Genomic DNA, 23718 nt, shown 5'->3' on the forward strand with positions numbered 1-23718 from the left:
TTCCTTCTCTTTTTCTCTTTCCTTTCTCTCATGATGCAATGAAGATCCTTCCACAGGCGCACACTCTCTCTGCTGCCTCAGGATTTTTCATTGCAACAGTTCTTACATTTTCCATGATGTTTATGAGGAATTAATTGTTTTCACAGTGGAGCTTTACTTTATACCTCTACTTTTGGGCAGAGTTATTTTTGAGATGTCCATATGCTTATAAATCATATGTTGTATGCTTCAATCAAATCACAACTGATCTTGTATATAATCTACACTGGATTACTGCTGACATTTTTCCTCTTAGTGAATCAGAACATATATTTCACTCCCAAAGTGTCACAGATTGCCATCCTGTGAACTTTAGGTCCTTTCATCTTGTGTCCCCTGCAACAGTTATTTTTTATGTGCTTTTCTTTATTGGAGGACTTCCCGTCAAGTCTGGGAGCCTCCCAGATCTCAATTCACACACCCAAATTCTTAATTTTTTTTTACAAAAAGGGAAATGTTTTCCTAACCTTACCGTTCATTAATTTCATGCGCACTGGTTGATTTTTGATATAGGTGTCTTAAGGATTGAGAGGGGCATCTAGTGCTCTCTCAATGACGACAGGAAGTCATCCATTTACCTCTGCTCTGAGCTCTATGGCACTTTGGGGAGAGACAGAGCAGAGTTCTTAGGACCACACGAGCTTCGTGGGATATTTCTTGCGGGTTCTGTGGACACTTTGTGTGCAGACCACTTCCTCCTACCACATTGGGTACACCACAGCTGAATATTTTTGTCAGCCCTGCATATTTTGGCTTGACTTCGCAGACGTTGTCTGGCCCTTTTTTTTCTTTTGTTTCTTTGAAAGAACTAGTGCATGCCCTCGCCAATCTTGCTGAGGTTTCATTCTGGTTGGTTCATTGGTTCAGGAAAAGAAGGTTGGGTGCGTTAAGTTTTGATCCAGTCTGACTGACGGCGAAAGGGTGATAAGAGGAGGACTGAAAGATGGATGGTGGTCCCGGATGGTTTGATGGATGCAGTTACGGAAGGCTCGCAAGGAATCCCACCACCTCCGTCCTCCCGGCCTCCTGAGCCAACTCGATCCCCGTCAACCCATCCGTCTCGTCCTTCAATCCCCGATCAACCCCTGCCCCACACAACATCTGTACTTTTTTCAGGTCGCCTGCATCGCATGCTTGGTGGAAAGCTGTGTACCCCTTTTGTATGTTTTTTTTTTTTTCAAGTTTTTCCGTGATGGTTATATTGATACGGGGAAGAAATGAATCGAGTTCATGACCAACAACCAAAACACCCCCAGCTTTCGCTTGAGGGGAGAGAGTAGTGAGGACTTACGTTAAGATATCCGTTAATGATTCTTGAGAATTCCTGAGGGTCAGGATGGTCGTTGGCGGACTGGCTGAGGAAGAGTTCGAGTTCGGAGTTGGGATGATCGAGGATAAGGTCATGAAGGAGAACGATTCGAGGACGGAGTAGGGGATCGGCCTGGTCGGATTGTAGCTGCTGCTGGCTGAGGCCGTGAAGGGAGGCCGGGGGCAATGGCTTTGAGACTGCTGAGCTTCCGAACTTGAGTGCGGTCGATGGCTTGGCTTTGGGGTTCTTGGCTTCAGTCGACGGCGGCCGGTTGAGCTCTAGTCCATACTCGTCTCTTTCCACTCCCTCTTCCTCCTCTTGCGTCTTCTTCCTGTGTTCGAACGTCGGGATTGATTTGAGCAGATACTCCATCGAGCAAGTTCGCCTCGTCAACTCAATCAGCCCGCTGCAGGCTCAAAATACCCCCGGGCGTACCACCGGGGCCCTCGATTCTGCGCCGAGCTCCCCCGGGCTGAGACCCTCATTTCTCCGTCAATCAGAGCAAAGAGCTTCATGATCAGCCTTACTCTTCTCCAGGAACATCGCGGCTGCGTCTCTTGAGATACCAGAGCGGGCACAGAACACATGGGTTTCTGAACCCTGCAAATTCAGAGTGTGCTGTTCAAGTGGGATGTATGCAGTCAAGCCCCCTTCCGGGATCTTGCATTGCATCGATGCAGAATGCGCCCAGAGGGGGTTTAAGGAAATTTAAGAACGGGCCAATTCGCAGTTGAACCCAAGAAAACCACCAAGAAGCGCCATCTCCCGACACATTCAACTGCCATAACCCACGCCAACCGCCGGAAACAAAGAAGCTCAGTACTCGAACCGATCCGATGTCACACTCGTCAGTCATCCTGGAAAGAACCTTCAACCAAGTCCCTCCCCCCGGCCATAACTGACTCCATCTTTCGATCGATAATACAGCGATCATTCTCGCGATCCATGTCCTTGGGTCATCCTCAACGACTTCGGAGGTGCATTCGCAATGGGCGCTATCGGAGGCACGGTATGGCATGGTGTCAAAGGAATGCGGAATAGTCCTAAAGTCGGTCCCCCGATTGCTTCGAGCACCCCACACGGTCACAATCATCTCCACCCTGGAGACGTGATTCCATTCTCACCAGTATATTCCCGATTGTTATTCGTTGTAGGGCGACAGGTTGAGTGGATCGCTAGCGGCCATCAAAGCCCGGGCTCCAGTCGTAGGAGGCAACTTTGGCGTGTGGGGAGGGATGTTTTCCAGTTTCGATTGTGTGGTCAAAGGGTCAGCTAGCAATCATCTTCCTGGAAGCCCAGCGTCCAAATAAAATACCCTCCTTCCTGGTCACTGACTTGGTTCGAGCCACGATCTGCTCAGATATCGGCAGAAGGAAGATCCCTGGAATGCAATCTTGTCCGGGTTCATGACGGGAGGCGCCTTAGCTGCACGAGGAGGGGTCCGGAGCATGGTGGGAAGTGCAATCGGCTGCGGAGTCTTACTGGGCGTCTTCGAGGGTGATCTCTCTTCTGCTGATCCGTCTTCTCCACCTCCGTTTGTTGATTCTTTCCTTTGGCTTATCCTCTTCAGGTGTTGGAGTGCTCTTCCAGAGACTTTTTGCAGAAAACAACCGACCAATCGCACCCCCGGTATGTTCCCCTTCTCTCTCTCTTCCCTTCCTTGTCCAAACACTCTCCGAAAACTGGGGATAAATCTTGATGTTTTGATCGGCGGTTTGCATTTTCTGTCCCGAATTGTTGGCCTTGGCGTTCGAGCAGATCGAACCTGTGGCCGCTCCTCAGACACCAACAAATGTGGTCACATCCTCATGATTGATCATCTCCTATCCCCACTCTTTGAAAAAAAAATGACATCATTCACCCTTGCAAAGGCACCTTCTTGAGTCTGAAACTCTGGAACATGGGCATTTTGCTTCGTCTGAGCCCTCCTTTTGATAACCTGCCATTCAAATCACTTCTCACCTCTAGCGTGTCATATTCCGTCGTCCCCTTAGCTCATTGACTTTGTCCTCCGCCCTTCGGCATTCCCTTTCCAAAAATCCCATCACCTAAACTTGGCCTCTCAAAGACACCTTTTCTTATTTTTACAATCCCCTGTCATAATTCCTCCTATGTGCCAAAAGCCAAATAAGATTGCAATATTCTAGGACTGGATTTTTTCATCTGATGTATGGCTTGGCCACAAACTAACTGTAAAACCAGTCCCAGAGCCTGTAGCATTATTACTCAGCTATTCTGATCTACTGACAGGATTTTGCTGCTTGGTGTGAGAATTTGACTAAAAATTCTCAGCTGACTTTTTATCATACTCTGATTGGCTTTCAAAATATTTTTTTGAATTCAGTCCGGACATCCTGAAGAATGAGTTGGACCATCCATTTTCAGATATTTTTAAAATATTTCTGGAAATAATGTCACATGTCACAAGCATTTATTGTGCAATAATTACACTTCCAAACAAGGCCTAACAAGTCATCCTTTACCTAGGATCGCCCGGGAGTTATTCCTTGAGCTCCCCAAGTCACCCAAGCAACAATGGGCCTTTACTATACAGATATTGGTTTAGTATTGTTATCATAATTTTATTGGTCCAATAACAATACTGTTATTTCCATTTTCCTTATTGGATTTTTGATACTATATCCAATTACATGTCTTTTTTTTTTTTGGAAAATAGTAAATCTAAATGAAGGAAGAAACAAAAAAAATTCAATACTATGCTGGCCAGATGTGGCCAGTACCAAGACTTAGTGGCGATGAATAACTATCTACAGCAGACCAAAAATGTCTTGCTACTTTTTCCGCAAACTTGAAACTTTTGGGTGCAGTTGCCAAACTTTGCGCAGCTAAAATCAGCCGTGGTGGTAGATGGAAAAGTGAAAAATCAAAACTTTTTTCTCATACATATATTTACTCACCCTAGGCCTCAAGATACCACCAAATGGACCTCAGAAATGGATTCTAGGGCCGATTTTACCCCTATTCACCACTGGAAGTGTCACTGGAACCCCGCTGGATTGGAAGTTACACCCTCTTGGACCCTCTTGGACATGGCCAGCCCCAGTCATCAACCTGTCACACCCCTCAAGTCACCTTTCCCAAGTACATGCATACTCAGACCCAGCCAAACACATACTCTTTTCCATCCCTCTTATCTCCACTGCTTATGCAGGGGACCAACCCCATTTCTTCTGCATTTGACATGTCCCCACCTCATTTATGCACCCCTTGCAGCTGCATGCAGTCTTCTGACCCCATTTCTGCACTCCTTGAATTAGTCTGACACCACTCATGCACCCCTTGCATGAAGTACCCCTGTATTTGACATTTCCCCGCTTTGTTTATGCACTCCTTGCATTAGTATGACAGCATCTTTCATTTCTCACCCCACTTTTTGCCTGTATTTAGTATCTTCTGACACCACTTGTACGCAGCCCACCAGCTAAAATCCCTCATCCAGGGTCCCCCTTGTAGCTAAAATTCCTCACATTTGTCTATATAAGGAGCTCTCTCCCCCCCAGTTGTTTTTCCCTCAGCTTAGTACTGCCCAGTTATTTACATAACACCTTCACACTTACCATCACATCTATACCTCACCACAACCCTCATATTTGCAAATAACCACTGAACTCACTCTCAACTCTCACATACCTGTCGTCGAACAACTTCATCTGGAACTAGACCAGACCTATCCAAGTTTATTGAAATCACACAATCCTAGCACTCAAGATCTAAGTTACGGCGTGTGCTCCTTAGCAAAAACCCCAAGATCTCCCTTTCCTCCACTATCCACTCCCACAATCCACAATCTTAAAAATATTCCCCAAACACTTGAAAGCACCTTGGAATGACCCCCCAGCCTGTGCCGCAGCAACACGCAAAAGGGTGTCGGTTGGATTTCAAATCAAGAAGGGGCCTGATCAACTGATTCAGGGGGCCTCCAGGGAGGGGGTAGGACAAAACCGGATCCCCTGGGGACTCGACCACTCCTCTGGAACGCTTTAAATACCCTCACCATTACTATCACCCCCAACCTTCCGTCACCACCCGGTTCAACGCCACGCACGCCCCGCGCCACCGGCTCACCCGCCGCCCAACAACACGCCCCTAACTTCACCGTGTAGCCGTCAACCACCAGGACAACCAATCCCGACGCCACTCATCACCAACACTCAGACCTCACTTCACGTACACAATCCACCGCGCTCAAACCCTTCCGCCTCCACATTTATTCTCCTGTCACAACTTCGGTCCCTTCCGCGATAAACCCGGACTAGACCCGTGGTTCTCATCTCAACGGTATGCCAGGTTCATATGAAGACCACGCCCAGCCCCCGACAGGCACAGCTCACCATTAGCTTCATTACACTTTGTGTCTCAGGGTCTTGACTGGTCCGTTATGTATGGTTTCTGCTGGACGCACGGGCTACCAGTCCAGTTTTTTTGACTTGAGGTAGGTATGCCAGCCTCATATGCAAACCACGCCCAGACCTCCACAGGCACAGCTCACCATTAGCTACATTACACTTCGTGTCTCAGGTTCTCAACTGGTCCGTTTTGTATGGTTTCTGCCGGGCGCACGGGCTGCCAGTTGAATTTTGTAGACTTGAGGTTGAACCAGTTGTTAGCGCGCCCCCTAAACAACTGCTCCACCACCACGTCCATGCGGTCGTTGTTGCCACTCCGCAACTCACTTGGCACGTCTCCCGCTACCCCGGCCAGTCCGGTCCTTCTTGAATCGTCCACCCCATATTTGCTCACGTTTGATTGTCCTTGTCTGTTCAAGGTCAGCGCCCACCTTCAACACCATCTGCACATAACACTCTACCCCCCTCCGCTAACAACCTGTCGCTTAAAAGACGCGACCTCTGACGCTTCCACCATCCCCTCCAGCCTCACTTAGCCATATACCCACTATTCCACTGATCTGCCATCCACTCCGTTGCCATTGATCCTCTGTTTCTAGCATTGCTCCCATCGCCTCGCCTTCCACATTCAACATGTCACTCAACCGCACCCCAAACCACCCCGCCAACATGACTGGGTTATTTGAACCCCTCGGCGAAGTCAGTGCACTATTCTCATCTTCAGCCCTGATGTTTACTTATCCCATGATTTAGTCTGTCCCCGAAGCTGTCCGCGCCAACCAGTTTGGAAATGTCACTACACCCAGCTTTGTCCAGTGCGGCGGCCTCTTGAACAACAAGACGGAGGAATTCAAGATTAAGGTTACAACAAACACCGCTCTTAACAATATTCTTGATTCGAGCTTCATCCACCACCTCAGCGGCAAATTTATGCCGCTCAATGATGGCTCAACTCCAAAACTGACTTATGTTCATGAGATGGCCGCGCCGGTCGTACCAATCCTCGACAACGTCGTCAACTTTACTAACAGAGCTGTAATCAACTCCCTTGGCCTCGTTACTGCCCGCCAGGAAGTCGTCTCCGAGGCGGGGGATGGAACGTCTAACCTGGAAGTCATTATTGCACATAATGATTGGGACCCACAAGTAAGTTCATCTAACCCATACCAGTACAATCCATCCCCGAGCTGACCAGAACTTCAGGAGCGCGCCCACAAGCGCTTCTCAATCAAGTATATTGTTCCTGGTTCAAAACTGTATATTGAAACTTTCAACCTCTATGTTGTCGGGCGCGAGCTCAAGCTCACCGGGCGATTGGTTGATTTCGAAATGGAAAACAACATGGCGGTAGTGATCGTAAGCTTTCCACGTTACCTTTCATTTCTTGTCTGAGGTAGTGATTGCGAGTTTTCCTGATTACCTTTCATTCCTTGTCTAACTTGTTGCTTTAGGTGAGCCATGTGGCCATAACCTCAGGTCACATGATCGGTATGAACGCACAGATGCCTGCCGCGGGGGGATCCGGCTCAAGCCACACCCGAAACGGACGCACTCCCTAAGTACCCCCATCTTCATCCTCAACTTCACTTCTCTAACGTCCCATCACATCAGAACCAAAGTTTCTGCGACTAAGGCAACCCCCGTTGCCAGTGGATCCCTTCCCCCCGTCAAGAAAACTGCCGACACCCCCACGAGATCTCCGAAAAGCAAGGGTAAAGCCAAACAACCGTCTCCCAAGGCCTCCGATGGGGGCGAAACTGCCTCAGAAGAAGAATTTGACGACGAAAGTGAAGAAGAAATCAAGCCAAAGGCTCGTGGCCGACCTTGCAAAAATATACTCAAGGATGCTGCTAAGCGTATGAAACAATCCTAATTACTTGCTCCGCAGTTTTTCATTCTCCCGACCGCATTTCCATTAACCTTCCATTTCATTTCAATTTCTCTTCCTTACCCAACTTATGGTAAAACCTTCTTTGTACCCGCTGCCCCCTCTTCATTGTCAATAGACCTTTGACTCCTCTTCATTTTGTCTTCCACCATTCCGATCCACTTCTCTATTCAATCGGACCACAATGCAAACTCACACATTGTGGCACTTTGCCAATTTTGCCTACAAAGCCCTTATCAAGTTGAAAAATCAATAATTATTCACCTCACAACTCTGCTGAGAGATTTCGCTTGATTGAAATTACCGGCCAGACATCAACGCCAAACCAAATGATGTCACCTGTTTTCACCAAGAGTGGAGACGTCGCCCGGGGGGCAGCTTGATAACATTACCTCCATTGATAATTCTGCGTTATGTAAGTTATGATTTTGCCTCCGGCCAAGCCCAATGTTCTTGCCTCAGGTGTGCCCAACATGGCCACAATTAAAGTTTTATGGCAAAGACTTTATATGATGCCTCACGTTGTCTCGCCCATGTGGCCTTCAACCTACACTCTCTACAATCGACAGTAGTATAGCTGATTCACCATACACTATTTGGCGTTTTGTACCAAATGCATATTGATCCCATTATGGCTTTATACATAATCATCACAAAAACCTGACCCCGGCGGAAAAAACTACTATTCCATTAACAACCACTGCAAAAAAAACTTGGACAACTGCTTGCAGTTGACATGCAGGATACTCAAGCCAAGCTGCCATTGTAACTCCACATGAATGCACAAGTGTCTTTGTTGGCACAGTCACTGTGCAAGGTGCACAGTGACTGTGCATTGAAGCTTGGGTTGAGTCAAACCTTGAGTAAGGCTGGTGTAAGACCACAAGCTTCCTCAGAGTTACCACATGTCAACTGCTCACAGTTGACACAGTTTTTTTTGCAGTGAACCACATACTATAAACTCACACTCGTACCTGTTGCTCATACACAAACCTCAACAACAAACGAATCTCATTTCCCCCCTCCCAAAATTAACATTGAATTGTTAGCCGTCTCCCCACTCACGTACCAAACTCAATTGTTGCAGTGGCGCTACAAACCTCACGTAAGCACTCTTCAAGTCCACCACAGCTTCCGAGCCCTTAGAAACCCCCGCTGACATCTCTTAGTTCGCTCTTCATTGAGTTAGCCACATAATCATTATGGTTGCCCGCTTCGTTGATACGCCAGGGAAAGTTGTTAGATCGCTTGACTCCAACACCGAAGCGCAAATTAAATTGTCCACCGACTTTTGTATTCCTCACCGTCTTGGCCCTTGCAATGTCATTTGCGTTCATTGTTCTGCTCGCCATTACCTAGAAGAAGCCGCTTTGGCTGACTCGTCGAAACAGAAAATCAGCTTCACAATGTGTTGCCAGAAGAACAAGGTTACTTTACCGAGCTTCCATTCGTCGGCCCCGCAGTTCCCGTCCGAATTAAAATCCTTGTTTGATGGCACAAGTCCTGGCAAGTTCCCCTGTAATTGTCACATGGCGCGGGCTGACCTTTTTCGCTCTAGACTCCAATAACTTCAAGGAGCTTATCCGAATGTACAATAACTCCGTTTCCTTCACCTCACTTGGAGCGAACATCGATTATTCGGTCCAAGGCCCGTATGGCCTCAACGTTTTCCGCATGTCTGGAGGGTTAGTTCACCTAATATCCAGCATCGAACCAGTCGACTCTTCAAACCCTGGCTTCTCGCAGATCTTTGTCGTTGGTGATCGCGGCACAAATGAAGCCAACCTCCGCATTCAGAAGGCTCAAGGCAAAGGGGGGAATATCGGCCGAGGTGCTTTAATGAGTCCAAGGATTGTCCAGACACTTATGGATTTTCTCTACAAACATAATCCTTACGCTATTGTTTATAAGACGGCTCGCCAAGTCCTAAATGAATCTGGTGCTCTCACATTCAAACTTCAAGGAGTCCCTCGGCCCGGATGCGATCCCAAGAGGTACAACGAGCCAACCGTCGACGAAGTGGCTGTTATCGTCAAAGGAAGCGGTGACATAATCCAGGAGCGGCAAATCCTCCTCCATCGCGCTGACGGGCAACTCCAGGCAATTTCCGACACCCATTCGTCATACTTCCCGCTCCGCTACCCTCTCTTCTTCCCATACGGCGAACAACAGTGGGACGACATGTATACTGCCGTGACATCTCGGGGTGAGTCACCGTTAACTTATTGCCAGATCAAAGGTTGACAATACTACAGTTAAAGGTCGCGTCGTCGGTTCATTGGAGTGGTTTGCGTTTTTACTTTTTGAACGGCCACAACATTTCTCGGCGATCCTCTCGGGCCGTGCTCTCCTCCAGGAACTTGTTTCCGATATGTACATCTGCGTGGAGCGGTCGCGCACGTCTTTCATAGAATCGAACCAAGGAAAACTGAAAGCTGACAAATACAACGCGCTAATCAAAGGTCTTGAGAATCAGTCCGTTGTCGTTGGTCGCAAAGTAATCCTCCCTTCAACATTCATCGGGAGTCCGCGCAACATGTCAGAACTATACCACAACGCCATGGCAATCGTCCGAAAATATGGTCCGCCATCGCTGTTCATTACAATGACGGCCAACCCCAACTGGTTTGAGATTCTTGCCGAGATACCGAATGGGGAATCAGCTGTTGATCACCCAACTATCTTATCCCGCGTTTTCTATTTGAAAATGAAAGCACTCCTCTTCCAACTCGTCAAGATGGGACGACTTGGGACCGTAATTGCCTTTGTTTCTGTCATTGAATTTCAGAAACGAGGTTTACCACATCTCCACTTGATGCTCACGCTTGACCCAAAGGACCGACCAATGACTCCCGAGGAAGTTGACCGGCTTGTCTCTGCAGAAATTCCCGACAAATTCTTCGAACCGCGACTCCATCAATTAGTCACACAGTTCATGCTTCACGGACCTTGCGCCAGCCGTTCATGCTGGTCAGGCGAGCATTGCAAGTTAGGTTTTCCAAAACCATTTACTCCCCGAACGGTAATCATTGACGGGGCTTATCCCGCATACCTCCTGTAGTCGGGCAGGCTACAAGGCTATGGAAATGGGCCTGCGGCGGAGCAAAGCTACACGCGGCTAAATGATGAGGAAAAAAGACGTCTGGATTTCCAACAACAAAGGATGGATGGAGATAAAACAGACATACAAGAGAGGCCCTTTTATAAGGGCCGACAATAGAAAAGAAAACCAAACAACAAGAAGAAACCGGTGAATAGTAATTCAACGGTACAGACAATATGGGCGTGTACAGGTCACGGCTGGTCTGAGAAAGGAAGGAAGAAACGGAAACCCAACAACCCCTTGCGTGCAGTACGCAGGGGCTTCGGCACCTCTAACTCCTGGCTCGTGCGGAGCCGGAGCCGGAGCCAGAAAAACCTAACACGCGTACAGCGCGCCCCTAGTATGGGCGCCTGTCGCGTAGCCAATTGTAGCACGGCTACAACCACCCCCCCCCTAGACAGGGGCTGCCCCAGCACCTTCCGGGAGCAGCTGGCCGTCAAAACGGACGCGTATCTTCCGCGCTGGCTGAGCCGGGGTAGCAGGAGAATCAGTAACCGACGGGGCCGGAGTATTCCCGGCGCCTTTAACCCTTTTAGCCTTTACCGGCTTAGATAACTTTGCCACCGAAGTGGTCTTTTTAAGCAGGGCCTTGGCCACGCGGGCCTCAGCCTGCCGCTCCCGCTGAGCAATTGCGGGGGGCGTCGCCCACATCCCATTCACCACCAAAGATCGCAGGGACACCGGCTTCAAGCTATTGCCGTTCACGGGCCTCGAGTATTCATCGCCATTTTGGTCGTTAAGAATATAAGCGTTATTGGGCAAAATTGCCTTGATCTCAAAGGGGCCGAACCAACGTGGGCTGCCCTTCGTGTGCTCCTCGTTGCGAAGTTTAACAGATTGGCCCACAACAAGGGCGTCTACATCGCGAGCAAACCTGGTTTTATTATTGAAAGCGGCCTTATTGGCCTCGGCGCGAATGGCAGTATTACCTGCGGCCGCCAACCTGAGCTTATTAAGCTCCTCAATCCTGGTAGCTAATTCATGCTCGCCAGGACAGGCCTCATCTGCGGCGACCATGCGTCGCTTATCACCCAACAGCCGTGGTTTTACACCATAAACAAGCTCGAAAGGCGAGAACTTACTACTATCACTTGCGTGAATCCTAGTAGAGAATAGAGCAGCGGGGAGAAAATCCTCCCACCGTTTGGGGTCCCCAGTTGTATTCAGGCGGAAAAGAGCCTTCTCCAGGATACCATTAAACCGTTCACATTTCCCGTTGGTACGGGGGTGATAACCAGAAGTATTAAGCTTCTTAACCCCTGCCTTGGCCAAAAAGCTGGCAAACCCGGCAGACAAAAAGTTGGACCCGCGGTCCGTGAGGAACTCGCGAGGTAACCCAAAAGGGGTGATCACATGATCAAACACGGCCTCCGCGATAGCGTCCGCCGTAGCGTTCTTTAGAGGAATGGCTATTGGCCAGGATGTACAATGGTCGACAATAGTCAATGTGAGCCTGAGCCTCTATAGTGGCTACAGGACACAAGAAAAGTGGGAGGCACTGGTTGTATTTCTTGGTATAAAGAACTACAATCAGAGAGAAGAGAGAAAGAGAAAGAAAGAGAAAGAGACAGAGAATATAATGATCTGGAGGGGGTCTATCTACTCCTTGTAGGAGGATCCTCAAAAGTCTACTTGAATCACCTGGAAAAGTGATAAGGACAGCTGTGCCAGACCAACAAGGGCTACAGCCTCCGCGCGCACCAAGGAGACGGTGGGGGGACACAGAATAGTAATACTAATCTGCTCTGATTTTTAGACTGAGTCTAGGATTAACAGAGTAACCTTTGATCTTGAGAATAGTAGAGGTGAAAGCAATAAAGAGGAGCAATCAGGAGGCACAGAGAATCACTCTGGATAATCAAGGTTCAAATGAAGAGTATACTTACTGTCAATATCCTAGGCGCCTGTGACGGTAGGAGTACTGGGAGCGTGGTATCCTCTTGTAAGGTGATCCTGGGTTATCTACGGGGTGGTTCTGGGTGGTCTGAAGTCTGTAGATCCTCCTCAGGCAAGGGGGATCCTGACTTCGAAAATTTTCACAGTTTGCTTATGTAATTACATATGTACATGTGGTTTGGCGCGCCTGGTAGCGCTGACACGTCACAACTGCGCATGCGCGCCACAACTCAAGGACTCAGGGAAGGAGTAGAGTTACAAAGAATTGGTGAGTTGTAACTAGGGTTAAAATTGCGTGAGGAAACAGAATATGAAGTCAGAATAAGGATATCTCTTAAGATGGAAAAGATATAAAGCAATTCATATGTAAAAGTAGATAAAAGGCAGACTTTGGGTCAGCTGTGATGACTCTAAGGCTGACATTCCCTACCACCAAAAAGGTTGGATTTCTGTAAGAAATTAAACCATAGGGGTAGACCTCTTTTCACTTCTGAACTTCCTGAGAAGGATAGCAGAGTCTGGAATGTCCTTCTCTAGGAGCCATTCATCATGGTCAGCACTCATACCCTTGTATCTAGCTAAGTACATCATCACATCTCTGTTCTCTACTCTCAATCTTTTCTCTCTGAGAATCTTCTGTATGACTTTATTCTGAGGGGTCTTATCCATGGGGGGAATAACAACTTTAACCTTCTGTCTCAAGGGGAACTTATCTGGATTGGGGTCTTTGTATGGTTTCACCAAGCTGACAGGAAATGTAGGATGTTTTCTGCTGAACTCTTCAGTCAGAATCACTTCTACAGCATTCTTCCCATGTAAAGCTTTCACAAAGAATGGTCCAGTGAAGGAGTCTCTCATCTTCTTAGGGCCAGACAGGTTGTTAAAGTTTGCAGTGGATATTAGGACTTTATCACCAACTTTAAAGCATGGTTCTTTGTGAGTCTTGTCCCATCTCTCTTTGTTGTAGGATGTAGCTTCTGTTATGCATTGTTCTGCATGTTTTCTAGCTTTCTCAAAGATTTTCCCATAGGCAAGAGCAGTAGGATGAATGTCTACAGAGTCTTGTTTCAAGAAATTCCTGGGAAGGTTTGGGATCCAGCCTTTCTCCAGGATGGCAGGAGGTTTTCCAGTAGTTGAATGTATGCTGGTGCAATAAGCTAGCTCAAGGATTGGTAGGAGTGAAACCCAGTCATGAGTGTAACCATCATTGTCTTTGAATTCTAGACCATATGCACAAAACCTCCTGATCATGTCTTCAAGTGTTTGGATCATCCTTTCAGCTAATCCATCAGTCTGAGGGTGGTAAGCAGTGGAGAAGGAGAGTTTTGTTCCTAGCATGCTATGTAAGCCAGTCCAGAATTCAGATGTGAACTTAGGATCTCTGTCAGAGATGATGATTCTGGGGATGCCAGTTCTAGGCATTACTCTGTTCCAAAACAGTATGGCAGTGTCCATGGCAGAGTCATCTTTGAAGCAGGGTACAAATATTGGGGTCTTAGAGTATCTGTCTACTATTACCAGACAAGCATTGAAACTAGCAGCTCCTCCAGGGGACAAGGATGTTACCCAATCCATGTTAATCACATCCCATGGCTTTGAAGGTTCTTCTATTTTCATCAGCAGTCCAAATCTCTTGCCTGTGGCTTTATTGGCTTTCTGGCATCTATCACAGGAAGAGCAGTATTCACCAGTGTCTTGTCTCCAATTAGCCCACCAAGCAGTATCAGCTACTTTTTCCAAAGTTCTGTCTTCAGAAAGATGACCAGAGTAGACACTGTCATGGCATTCATGCAAGATTGTGTTAATGCTGTCTTTATCAGCTAGAACCAGCACAGAATTGTGTTTTTCTCTGAAGTAGATGAGGCCATCAAAAAGTGAGAATCTTCCTTCATCATATAACTTTCTCCAAGGTTCCTGTAGAGAGTTTTTTAGTTGGGAATCCTTGGCATCCTTCAGCAAAAGCTCAGACAAGATAGTAGTGTTCTTGTCTTGCTGGTAACCTTCTCTTACTGAGTCAAAGAATTCATTCTTGAAGGTAGAGACATGTATACCCATGATGGGGAACCTATCATCATCTTTATCTTCTGGGTCATAAGCAGGGTTACTTGGATCATTTGGTAAAGCCCATCTGCTGAGTCCATCAGCATTCTTGTGAATGTTCCCATCTCTGTGGATGATGGTCATATTGCCTCTGTATTCCTGAATGGCAATCTGCCACCTGAGCATATGTCTGTTGGGAGTCTTCATGTTCAGCAGAGATCTCAGAGCTATGCAATCTGTTACAACATGAAAGACACTGCCATCCAAGTAGTAATGGAGTTTTTCTAGGGCCCAAACTAGACATAAGCATTCAAGTTGACTAGCACCATATCTTGTTTCACTGTCCTTTAGTTGTCTGGATATGAAAACAATGGGTCCTTCTTTCCTCACTCCATCAATAACTTGGACTTGGTGTAAAGCAGCACCTAGACCAGTCATGCTAGCATCTACATATAGTGTAAAGGGATGGGCCCAGTCTGGGAACAGTAGTAAGGGTGCTGTAGTCAGTTTCTCTTTCAACAAGTTGTATGCCACTATCCTATGATGAGTCATCTCATATATGACATCAATCCTAGTTAGCTCAGTAAGAGGTTTTGCTATCTCAGCAAACTTCTCAATGTGCTGTCTGTAGTAACCAGCAAAACCAAGAAAGGATTGCATTTCCTTCCTGCTACTAGGCACAGGATTTTGGAGGACAGCAGCTACTTTGTTCTGATCTATTCCTATAGCAATTCCAGAAACAAGATGGCCTAGAGCTTTGATCTGGTCAAACCCAAAGTTACACTTCTTCAAGGAGATTTTCATGTTCATGTTGATGACAACTTTAAGTATCCTGTCTATCCTAGTCAGGTGTTCCTCCCAAGTATTGGACATAATGATAATATCATCAATGTAGATAATGACCCACTTCTCATCAATTTCTTTTCTGAACTCAATGTCCATCATCCTCTGGAAATGAGAGGGGGCATTCTTGATTCCAAAGAGCATTCTCATGTATTCATATATTCCTTTGTGCATAATGATCCTAAGTAGGTGTCTGGAATCTTCTGCAATGACATTTTGATGAAAACCTTTGAGTACATCCATGCTAGTCAGAAATTTGGCTTTGGCTAGATTGTTCAGAGTTTCAATGATTTTTGGAATAGGATATCTGTCTGAAGCAGTGTAGGAGTTTAGGGCTCTGAAATCTCCTACCATTCTGGACTTCCCATTATGCCAGGCAATAATAACAGGAGTGGTGATTTCAACTACTTCATTATGGCCAACTTTCCTCAGAACATTCAGGTTTACTAGTTCTTCAATATGTTGCTCAAGAGCTTCTCTGCTTTTGGGGCTAGCAGGATAAGGAGGTCTTCTGAGAAGAGGAGGATAAGGCCTTTCAGTTGTTAACTTGAGATGAACTTCATGACCTTTAATGGCACCAAGAGGTTGGTTGGTGTTAGAGAAAGCAAGTTTGTTATTAAAGAGGACTTCAAATAGCTTCTCTTTCTGCTCAATAGTTAACTTATCACTGAACTTGGCTTCACAGAGTTCTTCCACAATAAATTGCTGCAGTTGAGGGTGGGACTTCTTTACAGCAGAAATTTCATTGGAAGGACTCATTTTCTCCAGATGATGAGATTTAAAACTGAATTTCTTCCTCTTGTTTTCATTTCCAATGGTAAAGAATCTCTCTTTGCTGTTAGTGATATCAAAACCATAAAGAGACATGTAATCATTCCCAAGGATAAGGTAGTTTATTCTTGCATTTTTCATAACTACAAATTCTGCTAGAATTCTAATGGAACCTTTAGTGTGAGGGAAAATTAAAGCCATTTCTATTATGCCCATTGGCTGTAACTGATCACTACAACTATGGAATTTGGCATGATTGATTGGCATGAGCTTGTTCTCCCACTCAGGTATTATAGAATCTAGCAATTTGTTGCTGATGATTGAACAAGAAGCTCCACTATCAAGAAGGCATGAGTGCTCTCTGGAGTCAATAAGGACAGTAGTAAGATTAGCTTTTCCAGTGAGATGAGCTTTTCCTCTATCAGGTTTACATTTCATGAGTCTGGCATCCTCTATATGAGAAGACTGGCAGGATTTGTCCCAGGTCTGGGGTTGATGAGTCTCTGCTTGGATTTCAGCAATGGAGAAGTCTTGGTTTATCTCACATTCTACAGCATGAGCTCCAAAACCAAAGTCAACCAAAGGATCATAGTTGCCACCATTTCCATTGTCCATGGCAAGGATCATGTGGTTGGTTCTATGGTTCTCTTCTTCCTCATCTAGTTCAGATTCAGACTTTTGCTGTTCACCTTGATCTTCTCCATTATCACTCTTGGGATCATCATCATCATCCATTCCTACATTATTGATTCTGTTCTTCTTCTTAGGGCATTCCCTGGAGAAGTGGCCAGTTTGTTTGCAGAAATGACATATGAGTTTTTCTTTCTCAGGGGCATAGGCAGGATTCTTTTTGGCAGAGGAGTCAGATGGCTTATCAGCTTTCTCAGGGGCAGCACTGTTTCTCCAATGGGATCTATTTGGAGTATTATAATTGTTTGACACAGGCTTGTTTCTTTTCATAACTCTGTCTATGACCTCTTCAGCAATTATAACCATGTCTTCAAAGCTCATTTCAGTAGCATCTCTCTTGTATCTGCTTTTAACAGCATGCTCAAGGTTTGCAGGGCATTGCTTTAGAATCTTCTCACAAATGAGATACTCACTGAGCTCAGGTTGGTAAGCTTTCAGTCTTTCTCTTTGGGTACCAAACCATTTATGGATTTTTCTCCCATCATAGGCAAAGTGATCTCCTTCAAACTCTTGTTGCATTTTCCATTTCCAGTTCTCAGTACCAAATTTGTTTCCGATGGCACTCTTCCACCAGGCCCAAGACTTGTTCCCACACTTATCTCTAATTCCAAGATACCAATTTCTTGCAGTGTCAGTTAGCAGTATTGTCAATCTACTGATTATCATGTTATCAAGCATCAAGTAGTCTCTAACAAGGATGTCTGTGTTCTTAATCCAAAGCTCATGATTATAGGGTAATTCTCCTGAGAACTTATCCCATTCACTATTCTTTGGTATGCTCTTCCACAGCTCTCTCCTCATGTCATAGTCAATTGGTCCATGATCAATATAAGGGAATTCATCATTGGCATTAGGACTATTTTCATTAACAGTTGGCTTATAGGAATTGGCTCTAGTATGATGATGGGAGTCAGGTAAAGGGGTACTGTCCCAATTAGGAACGGGTCTGTGGGAATCAGAATGCTGGGGATGCTTCTTATGCTCCTTATTATTTTGCTCTTCCTGCTGGACATTAAGCATTGGATTGTTGTAGCTAATATGAGGAGGGTGATCTCTGTTCACAGGTTCTATGAGGGCTTCCAGTCTAGAATTCACACTGTTAACCACAGAAGAAATGTCACTGCATCTCCTTTTTACCTGCTCAAATCTGTTATGCTCATTGACTTGAAGGTCACTCATCTGATTCTCAAGGGAAGATAATTTGTTGCTCATTTTATCTTCCATTGTGGACAGGTTCTTACCAAGTGTATCCATGTTTGATTGGCATTGGGACTCATTTACTAGGATCAAATCTTGGACACTCTCTAGTTTTTCATCAATGTGTTTTCTCAGTTGCTCCAATTCAAGGTGGCTCACACTTGATTTTTCTCTGGTATGTTCACTCAGGTGGGACAGGATATAATCAAGCAGAGTGGGCATAAATTCCTCTTTAAATATTTCTAGGACAGAATGATTTAAAGCTTCCTTGAAATTGTTCACACATGAGTCTAACAAGGTACCAGGAATGGTTTCAACAGTTCCAGTCAAATCAGACAAAAATTTAGAGAAAAGGACTTGAAGTTTTTCTTCTACTAATAGGGGACCATTATTAGACAGATTGTTGGTTAAGTTGTTAAGGAAAAATTCTCTGCTAGAGGGGCTAGAGAGATTATCAGAGTCTAGGCTTAAGCCTACAGGAGAATCAGAATTTAGTGAGAATTTCCTCTGCCTCTCCCTCTCCCTCGTCTGCGGCTCCTGCCGCTGGTGATTCTCATCAGGAACTCTCCTACATTGAGAATCCTGTGAGTTTCCGCTACGCCCTGATCCCTGTTCCTCCCGTATCCTCTCCAACCTTGCGAAGAGGCTCGGTGCTGTTGGTGCCCGGCTTGACCGCCCCATTGTTGATAATGGGGTTGATGTTGATGGTATTGCGCGTTGTTGTGATGCTGATACGGGTGGTGGCGCGGAGCTTGGTTCCCACCGTGGTGTATAGAAGCTTGCGGGCGTGTAGCTACTGACTGCTGCGGCGGCGGCGGAGGGGCCCTCTGGCCTTGCTGATGCGTATGCGCCTGGGAGTGCTGGTCTGGTTGATGGAGTTGCATAGGCGCTGGCGTAGGAGAGGCTATTGGGAGCCTGTGGTTGGGGTGCGGCGCCAAAACCGTGCTCATCGTGGCAGGGGGAGCTGTCGTGGATGTTGGAGGAGCTTACATCGGCGGGGGTTGCTCTGTTGGAGGTCTGTTGTACAGAGACCGCTCCAGTTCGTTCAATTCTGCGCGAGGAATCCACTCCTGACATAGGCGCAAAGAATCCTCCCGCCCTACTAACTCCTCGATCAAGTCCTGCGTGGTCGCGGCTTGAGAGAGAATCATCCGCATGGTTCTCACGTTCTGGGACTCCCTGGCCCTGACGAACAAATCGAATTGGTCGTTGAATAGGTGGACTAAACTCGCTATCTCGCTCTCCTCCTGGATGATTTCCATTGGGGCGTGCGTTTCTGCCGGTGTGGTGACTTTTTTCGTGGCGCCCATGGCGCAGTGGATCCCTCAACTTTTCAGCCATCAAGACATCAGCTCATGGGCGTCAAGGTCAATTAGCGCGCGTCGCGCGCGGTGGAATCCGCAAGACGTTTCAGGATTAGGCCTTGGTTTTCTTTTGTGTTTGCTTGGTTGCTTTTCATTTTCTTTTCCTGTCTTATGTTCTTCCATTTCTAAAAAGCGCGCGTTGGAAAGGTTTTTGTTATGCGGAGGGTTGGTTTTTCTCCTGTTGCTGTTGTTTCTTGCTTCTTACTCTTCCGTGGTTGTTGTTGTTGTTGCGCGCTTGTGCGCGCGGGTGTATGATGACTTGTCCGCAGCATGTCACAGTTCCCGGAGTCTGAGTTCAGCTCGAACTCAGAAGATGGGGCGGCATGGGAATTCGTCTGAACCAAAATTTTCCTTGTCAGATCATCTCATCAACTCAAATCTAAAGTTCCTTGATCCTTTGTTCACCGATATACTCGCGGAGCTTCTGAGTTTCCCCTCTCAGCCCCGCGCCGATCCTCTTCGAGATTCTTTTCCTCTAAGATCACGGTTCCCGGTCCAGTTCGCCGGCTTTTTTTCCCAGATTCCCAACAAATAAACTACCGCCAACGGGAATCTACCTCCCGTCGTCTCAAAACAAAATCCCCTTCCATTTCCGCTATCGTCGATTCCCCAGACTCACACATCACCCGGATCACCGTGAAGGCAGCGCACCAGCGCAACATTCCCTTCTAGTAACTGCCAACGGCCCAGCACCGGTCGGAGTTCCACACCGGCTGTTGGACCGGTGGTTGGGTCGGAGCAAACGGATGAAGGGCCAAGTCCGGTGAAGTCCCCGGCCTCAAGCCTTCTTGGTTGGTAGGCTGGGGGGGCTGCGGATTCGTCGTTTGGAAGCTGTCTAGCGGGATCATTTGTTCCCTCTCGACTGGTCTCGGCACCGGTGTAGACCTGTTCGACGCCAGAGCTAGGGAAGTTTCCCTCGGATTGTAGAGAGCTGGGGGGATTCCCGTGTCCGACGGCAAGGTTTCCTCCTGGGGGAATTGAAGAAAATCCTCTCCTAGCGGAGGCAAAGCTGATTCTAGCTCTTCGAAGCCTCTCCTTGGCGGCGGGGCTGAGTTGGTATCGGAGTCTCTGCTCTGCTGAGAGGTCTCTTCCATTTCTAAGATGGGGAGGCATTTTATGTAGGATTTATTATTAGTTTTTTGTGTTTTTATATTTTATTTATTCAGAATAAAAGAAGTAAGGAAATAAAAAAGTAATAAAAATACCTGAAGCTCTAGCTTTAGCGGAAAGTCTGCGGCTTTTGCGCGTAGTAGAAGAGATTTTTTTCTTCTTTTCCTTAGCTTTGGTCTTAGCTGGAGGTTCAGAAGTCCAGTCGGCTATGTTGACAGCGGCGGTGACCTTTTTTCGACCGACTTTTGGGTATGTAGTAGTAGCAATGGGCGTCCACGACGTGCTACTAATCAAGTTACCGTTTTGCGGAGTAGCTATAATCCTATTTTCGTAGTCTTCTTCCTCTGCGCTATCCTACGGCGTTAGGAAAAAATTTACGGTCACTATTGGCAATTATGCTTCGGAAGGAGAGGAATCTTTTGAGCATACTCCGATTTTCGATATCTCTTCTTGATTCGACGGTACAGGGGAATCAATGGAGGATAAGTCGGACGAAGGAATAAAAAGGCCCGCAGAGGAGTCGCAATTCTGCACTTTCACGAGTAGAAGAGACGTAAAAAAAATTTTCAAGGGTTCAGTTAGGGATTTAACCAATATACACTTCAAGGATAATTAAATTTCCCAAAAAAAATACTCAAAGTTTGAGGTTGGGAAAATCATTGAAAAAAAATCACTCGGTGCTGAAAAAAAATGCAAACTGAGCGTGCTCAGCCAAAAAAATAAAAATTTGTCAGACTGAGTAAAAAACAATGGGGCACATTTTTGGGGTGATTTTTTGGACGGGCCTGCACAAGGCCCGCATGGGCCCCTAACAGGCCCGTTGGGCCCATTGAAAAAGTAGTATTTGTTTGGAATTCTGATGCTCTGCTAAAATGTGAAATGGGTCAAACTGAATAACAAACATGGGGGTACATTTTTGGTGAGATTTTTTGGACGGGCCTGAATGAGGCCCACATGGCCCCCACAAAGCCCACTGGGCCCATTGAAAGAGTAGCCTTGGTTAAGAAAGCATATGCTCAGCTAAGAAATAAAATGTGTCAGACTGAGTAAAACCCCCAGGGGCACATTGTTGGGGAGGCTTTTTGGACGGGCCTACAGCAGGCCCGTATGGGCCAACAGGGTTCCAAGGAAAAGGAAAGGGCCTGGACATACATTCTGTGAGTGCACAAATGTAATACAGATGTCAGAAGCCCTTCAATATCTTCTGTTGATTAGTGGTCAATTGGTGCTGTTCTGAAACATCATATATGGGCATTCTTGACCAAGAATACTTCTGGGTTGGCCGAACCAGCTTTGGGTGGGCCCTGACGGGCCTGATGCAGGTCTGTCAATAAGCCCTCCCCAAAAGTGTGGCCCTATGCTTTTTACTCAGGTTGACACATTTTTGCTTCTTAGCTGAGCATAGGCATTCTTGACCAAGGCTACTCTTTCAATGGGCCCAGTGGGCTTTGTGGGGGCCATGTGGGCCTCATTCAGGCCCGTCCAAAAAATCTCCCCAAAAATGTACCCCCATGTTTTTTATTCAGTTTGGCCCATTTCACATTTTAGCAGAGCATTGGAATTCCAAACAAATACTACTTTTTCAATGGGCCCAACGGGCCTGTTAGGGGCCCATGCGGGCCTTGTGCAGGCCCGTCCAATAAATCACCCCAAAAATGTGCCCCATTGTTTTTTACTCAGTCTGACACATTTTTATCTTTTTGGCTGAGCACGCTCAGTTTGCATTTTTTTTCAGTACGGAGTGATTTTTTTTCAATGATTTTCCTAACCTCAAACTTTGAGTATTTTTTTTGGGAAATTTAATTATCCTTGAAGTGATAGAACCAATTTGAGATAATTTTGAGAGATTTTTAGCGTTAGTAGTATGTGTAGAAAGAATTTTTTCTTAATTTTTCGAATTTTTTAGAATTTTTTGTTTAATTTTTTCAGGATGATCAGTCCTTGGCTTTTTAAGCAGTCTAGAAGTATGGAAAAGGAGGATATTTCCCGATGAGGCCCCCAATTGTGAGCCTGAGCCTCTATAGTGGCTACAGGACACAAGAAAAGTGGGAGGCACTGGTTGTATTTCTTGGGATAAAGAACTACAATCAGAGAGAAGAGAGAAAGAGAAAGAAAGAGAAAGAGACAGAGAATATAATGATCTGGAGGGGGTCTATCTACTCCTTGTAGGAGAATCCTCAAAAGTCTACTTGAATCACCTGGAAAAGTGATAAGGACAGCTGTGCCAGACCAACAAGGGCTACAGCCTCCGCGCGCACCAAGGAGACGGTGGGGGGACACAGAATAGTAATACTAATCTGCTCTGATTTTTAGACTGAGTCTAGGATTAACAGAGTAACCTTTGATCTTGAGAATAGTAGAGGTGAAAGCAATAAAGAGGAGCAATCAGGAGGCACAGAGAATCACTCTGGATAATCAAGGTTCAAATGAAGAGTATACTTACTGTCAATATCCTAGGCGCCTGTGACGGTAGGAGTACTGGGAGCGTGGTATCCTCTTGTAAGGTGATCCTGGGTTATCTACGGGGTGGTTCTGGGTGGTCTGAAGTCTGTAGATCCTCCTCAGGCAAGGGGGATCCTGACTTCGAAAATTTTCACAGTTTGCTTATGTAATTACATATGTACATGTGGTTTGGCGCGCCTGGTAGCGCTGACACGTCACAACTGCGCATGCGCGCCACAACTCAAGGACTCAGGGAAGGAGTAGAGTTACAAAGAATTGGTGAGTTGTAACTAGGGTTAAAATTGCGTGAGGAAACAGAATATGAAGTCAGAATAAGGATATCTCTTAAGATGGAAAAGATATAAAGCAATTCATATGTAAAAGTAGATAAAAGGCAGACTTTGGGTCAGCTGTGATGACTCTAAGGCTGACAGTCAAGATCCAATTGTATCCCGCCTTATAACTCTCCGGCATCTTAATGAAGTCGGAGGACCATCGCTCAAACGGCATCACCGCAGGCAGAGGGACCTGAAGGCCTGTTTCCTGCGACGTGTGCGCACGTTCATGCACTTGGCACGGCGCACAAGTAGCAATATAACTTTTAACATCCTCGTAGCGCCTGGGCCACCAACCTCGACCACGCAGCACCTGTAAAGTGC

The 23718-nt window shown here is 46.4% G+C and overlaps 2 protein-coding genes across 2 annotated transcripts; one reads left to right on the forward strand and one right to left on the reverse strand.

The window, feature by feature from the left end:
• Positions 1–1017: 1017 nt before the first annotated feature.
• On the reverse strand, positions 1018–1720 carry PtA15_12A33 (uncharacterized protein; the record flags this gene model as incomplete). The annotated part of the gene is made up of 2 exons (XM_053161938.1): positions 1018–1194; positions 1331–1720. 2 exons carry the CDS (start codon positions 1718–1720, stop codon positions 1018–1020), a joined length of 567 nt encoding a protein of 188 aa, XP_053025603.1.
• A 464-nt stretch (positions 1721–2184) lies between these two features.
• PtA15_12A34 (uncharacterized protein) lies at positions 2185–7274 on the forward strand (the record flags this gene model as incomplete). The annotated part of the gene is made up of 6 exons (XM_053161949.1): positions 2185–2195; positions 2276–2396; positions 2503–2615; positions 2709–2845; positions 2919–2977; positions 7167–7274. 6 exons carry the CDS (start codon positions 2185–2187, stop codon positions 7272–7274), a joined length of 549 nt encoding a protein of 182 aa, XP_053025604.1.
• Between the last annotated feature and the right edge of the window lie 16444 nt (positions 7275–23718).

The sequence above is a fragment of the Puccinia triticina genome, chromosome 12A, assembly GCF_026914185.1.
Source record: "Puccinia triticina chromosome 12A, complete sequence".
In the NCBI taxonomy this organism is placed as follows: domain Eukaryota; kingdom Fungi; phylum Basidiomycota; class Pucciniomycetes; order Pucciniales; family Pucciniaceae; genus Puccinia; species Puccinia triticina.